Genomic DNA, 5,065 nt, shown 5'->3' with positions numbered 1-5,065 from the left:
CCCCTATACTATAAATTTTGTTTCATATACCCCATGTACTAAACATAAATACAAAAATTCCCTTCACATTACAACCTTTTTCAAAATATGACAAAAATACTCCTACTCAAGCGCATATATATATATATATATATATATATATATATATATATATATATATATATATATTGAGTTGTTTTTATATATTTTACCATTTTCAGTTAATTTTACGTGGAAATTTTTTTGGTATTTATATTTTTCCTTCAAAACATCTAATTGCTTATATTTTTTTTAATTTTCTAAATAAAACTTTTTGTTTTTGTCATTTTGAGTTTCTTCATGTTTGTTTTCTTAAATTAAATGTCTTCCGGTAGTTCAAACATCCTAAGACTACAAACATCTTTACAATTCTATTATTGTTGAGAATTTGAACTACCGGATTACATTTAGGAAAAAAAATGAAGAAATTCAAAATGACAATAATAAAAGGTTTTATTTAGAAAATAAAAAAAAAATATCTAAGTAATTAAATGTTTTAAAGAAAAAAATAAAATATCAAAATTTCCCAAGTAAAATTTACCGAAAATGTTAAAAAATATAGTGAAAAATGGCTCAAATAGACCCTTATAATCATAGGGCTTGGCAGGGGTATTTTCATTATATTTTGGAAAAAATATAACATCAGGAGGTTTTTGTATTTATGTGTAATACAGAGGATATATGATACAAAGTCCATAGTACATGAATATTTTTGTATTTAACCCTAATAAATATTCCTAAATTCCCTACTAAATCATATCTAATTTTATGTTCGTATTTTGTGTTGGTTTGTGAAACTAACTTTATAGAACTATGGGTGAATATTTCCTGATATTGTGAGAATAAATGGTTTATTTTAGAGTAAATAAAACTTACATCCTTATACTTTGAAAATGTGCCCATAACTCCATAACTCCTTTTATTTTTAATATAGCACATAATCCCTTCTACTTATACAATCCAATCTTTTTTTGGACTCTAATGATAATAAAGATTCAGAGGTGGAATAAGAAAATACAACATAAAAGAGTGTGAATGCTTAGGAGTATTTGGCACCTTTTTTTTTTTAATATGATTATTTAGTTTCCTCATGTCTCAATAATTCAATATTTTTTATCATTTCCGTCAATTTACCGTTAGCACGTCAGTTAAGGCAGTGACGGGCACGCGCTTGATTCTGTTAGTATTAACGAAAAATTAACGAAAAGGACCACAAGTGTTGAATTTTTAAACATGAGGGTCAAATATGTTTTTGTGTGAAATCGGTGCAAGTTTAAGGGACGAAAACTGCATTCTCTACGGGGGAGATAGCACGCCCCTTAAAATATGTATTTGAGTCTAAAATTGTACTTAAATTCACTTCAATAATTGAACATTTGATTAGTTGAAAAACAAATTGGACCAATTAAAAGCTGAGTAGCCAATATATTTACATAATACCAACCTGTAAATCCAAATATATTTTTTAATACATAATACAAACTTATAAAAATACAGCTATGTACAACAATACATCAAGATTTTGGCATCAAACTAACTTCTAAATACAGAATATATACATGCTACAGCCAAGTTATTTACAAAATACATCGCTTAAGATCACAATATAAAATGAGCATGCTGATGATACACACATGAAGGTTGTACATATTATATATATATATATATATATATATATATATATATATATATATATATATATATATATATATATATATATATATATATATATACTGAGAGAGAGAGAGAGAGAGAGAGAGAGAGAGAGAGAGAGAGAGAGAGAGAGAGAGAGAGTTACAGCCAATTCCTTTGCTCCTGTGTCTTAACAACGGCAGCTCCATTTATGCCAGCTTCTTCGTTTACCCGTTCATCATCGAGCGCGTAAACTTCCCAACAACCGTTTCTCCAATACGTGTGATAGACTTCCGGAACATGCGCGACTTTCCAGTACTCGTCGCCCGTTTTTCGTGGAGATAACTGCAAGATAAACCGCTCAGGCATGTCGAAAAACTCGACAACTTTCAAATTCATCAAACGCTCGATTCCCACGGGCAAGCTATCCAACGAGCTGCACCTCTGAATGATAAGCTTCTCGAGAAGGGGCGCCGACCCCTCCTCGACAATCACCTCCCTAAGTGCTTCCAATTTATCGAGACCCAATAGTTTCAACTTCCGAAACTTACCTGCCTTAAAACACAGCTTACGCCCAATGTAAGCCTCGAGAAACTCGATATGGACAAGATTAGGCAAGTCTTGCAGATGTTCCAGCGGATCGTCGTTTAATCGGCTCCATCTCAAGTATACTTTAACCAAACTGTGGATCGATTTTATCCAATGTGGCAGCTTCTCCATTTTTCCTCCCAAGTATAGCCTCTGAAGAAACGGAGGAGGTGAAGAAAGATACTGAAGATCAAGAATCTCTCCCTCCATTGCTCTAAGACCTAAAGACGAAAGATTTACGAGATTTTCAACAGACGAGCACAAAACCGCACAGTCTTCGGTTCTCAACTTCGTTATACTTATCCGCTTCAGTTCGGTCATTGTTCCTATCTCTTTAAGCACAGTGCTTCCGTAACAAGCCTCGACGAAACAGAGTTTCTGCAGTGATTTCAAGCACCCTATCCCTTTCAATGCTTTGAAACCATGCACGTAGTTATACGCCATGTACGAGCCAGGAACATGATGGTAGACCAAAAGCTGACGCAGATATCGGAGCTTCAAAATGCCAGCTGGCAGCTCGGTGATGTACGTCCCTTTGAGATCCAAGGTCTCCAGCTTCTGGAGTTTCTCGATCGAACGCGGAAGCTTCTTGATCCAAGTATTTCTCAGGCACAGATACCTCAAATGAAACAATTCAAGAATCACTTCGGGAAACTTTTCCAAGGGAACACCTGTCAAATCGAGAACTTTCAGCATTCTGCTGCTTTTGATCAACTGCAGTATGCTCGAAATCGATCGAGAGTCTCCCACGGAAAAGGACAGAAGAGAACAGAGTCTCGTGCCGTATCTTTTGACCTCACTTTTTTCCAATGACCCGTGGATTGATATTCGCCGTACCCTTTTAGGCCACACCATGTTCCTTTCAGCTGTCGTTGTCACGAAATTCTGGTCTCTCGATTTCGAGAGAATAATCTCACGGTACAGATCGTGGATGCAGCTCACTTTGACACTTCCATCATCGTTTGTCCTCACGGGATGGAGCAAGCTTCTGTTGATGAGCTCGTTGAGGTAGCCTTGAGCTACTTCTTCGGCAATTCTTCCCTCTTTTGCCCTCACGAAGCCCTCGGCTATCCACTGCCGGACAAGCGTGTTGTGCTCGATCAAATGATCCTCTGGGTAGTTGCTCAGGTACATAAAACATGGTTTGAGGTAGTAAGGCAGGTAGTTGAAGCTGAGCAACATAATGTTTCTCATACTTTCGAGCTGATCGTTGCTTCCCAACTCCGAGCCGAGGCCATTATTGAGCATCTTCCATTCGTCGATATTGGTCTCCTTCTTGGTGGAGAGCACCCCACTAATGGCCACAATTGCTAACGGCAAACCGCCACACCTTCTCAAGATATTCAAACAAATATCTGTCAAATGATTAGGACAAGAGTTACTTTGGAAGGCCTTTCGGCAGAAGAGAATCCATGATTCCTCTTCGGACAAGGGATTCAACTTATAGACATAGCCATTGTTCTCGACACTGCAAGAGGAGGCTACATCCAAGAAACGTGTGGTGAGGATTACACAGCTGCCTCGATCATCGTTGGGCAAAGCGTATTTGATTGATTCCCAGGCCTGGATGCTCCAAATGTCGTCGAAAACGAGTATGTACCTTCGCCCACGAAGGAAATCCTTGATTATCGCCTTGAGCCTGTTTCCATTCATGTAGCTGGAGCTCATCTCCGGTGGAAACGGCATTTTCATTTGATCGAACAGTTGGTGGGCAGTGTCTTTGAGGAGCTCCTCCACGTTGAACGACTGAGAAACGGTGATCCACGCGTGGTTGTGAAAATGTTTCTTGACAGCAGCGTCATCGAACACCTTCTTGACGAGAGTGGTCTTCCCCAAACCGCCCATCCCCACCACCGCCACCACCTTAAGCCTCGAATCGCCGCCCTCCACAAGCCAAGCGACGAGATGTTTTTTGGGGCCATCGATGCCCACCAGCTCGCCTTCTTCGAGCAAAAGCGCATCGCCGCGCCGATCAATTCCGCCGCGACTGCTGCCACCGCCGGCCGATGAATTCGATCCCTGATTCGGGACGGTGAATCTGTAACGGTATCTCCGGTGGCCTTCCGCGATGTCGGCCATCCTGGATTTGATGGTCTGGATCTCAGAAGCGATGGCGTAGTGGGTTCTGAGGTTTCTGACGGCGAGAATCAGCTTATGCAGAAAGCAACAGGCTCCGACGGCGGCGGGGAAGCAGGGATTTGTGCGGCGGAGGTGGAACATGAACTCGTCGATGATGTCCTCGGTTTCGTAGGCCAGATCGCGAACTTGCTTAACCCAGACTTTGAGCTCCGGATCGCCGTCTTCTGCAGCGTCGGCGACTCTGAGAAAAGCCGTCATTCTCTCGAGTTCATCTCTGACGTACTCTATCTCCCGCTTCACGTCTTTTATCAGGTTCACTTTGTCCTCCAGTAACGTTGTCAGCTTGTCAAGTACAAATACAACTGCCAATTCTACCATCTCTCTCTCTCTCTCTCTCTCTCTCTCTCTCTCTCTCTCTCTCTCTCTCTCTCTCTCTCTCTCTCTCTAGATTTCAGTAAAAGAGATGATGGATACTCATAATGCAGAGATGGCCGTTTGGAGAAGAAGTGTGGGAGATGGTTTTTTTTATAGTGGCGGGAAAAGTTTATTTATTGTATATATTTAATATTTTTTAGAAGACCATATTATTACAAATAAAAGTCATATTAAATCATATAACACGTACATATTTGATATGATTACGTATGTGCTAAATTAAATAAGTAAACAAAGTATCACTATTAAATTCTATTAACCAATGTGAGCTGTTGGAGTAAGTGAGATTGCGTCATTTATAAAATGTTCGAAT

The 5,065-nt window shown here is 39.5% G+C and overlaps 1 protein-coding gene across 1 annotated transcript; it reads right to left on the bottom strand.

Annotated features, from left to right (window-relative positions):
* Positions 1 to 1,743: 1,743 nt before the first annotated feature.
* LOC105969396 (disease resistance protein RPM1) lies at positions 1,744 to 4,827 on the bottom strand. Its single transcript, XM_012994149.2, has one exon. The coding sequence runs from the start codon at positions 4,693 to 4,695 to the stop codon at positions 1,813 to 1,815; it is 2,883 nt and encodes a 960-aa protein (XP_012849603.2). The 5' UTR covers positions 4,696 to 4,827; the 3' UTR covers positions 1,744 to 1,812.
* Positions 4,828 to 5,065: the final 238 nt, after the last annotated feature.

This window comes from Erythranthe guttata, chromosome 2 (genome assembly GCF_056151865.1).
Source record: "Erythranthe guttata isolate IM_541 chromosome 2, IM_541, whole genome shotgun sequence".
NCBI lineage: Eukaryota > Viridiplantae > Streptophyta > Magnoliopsida > Lamiales > Phrymaceae > Erythranthe > Erythranthe guttata.
Note: the sequence above shows the minus strand (reverse complement) of the source record. Positions and strands in the feature narration are given on the sequence as shown.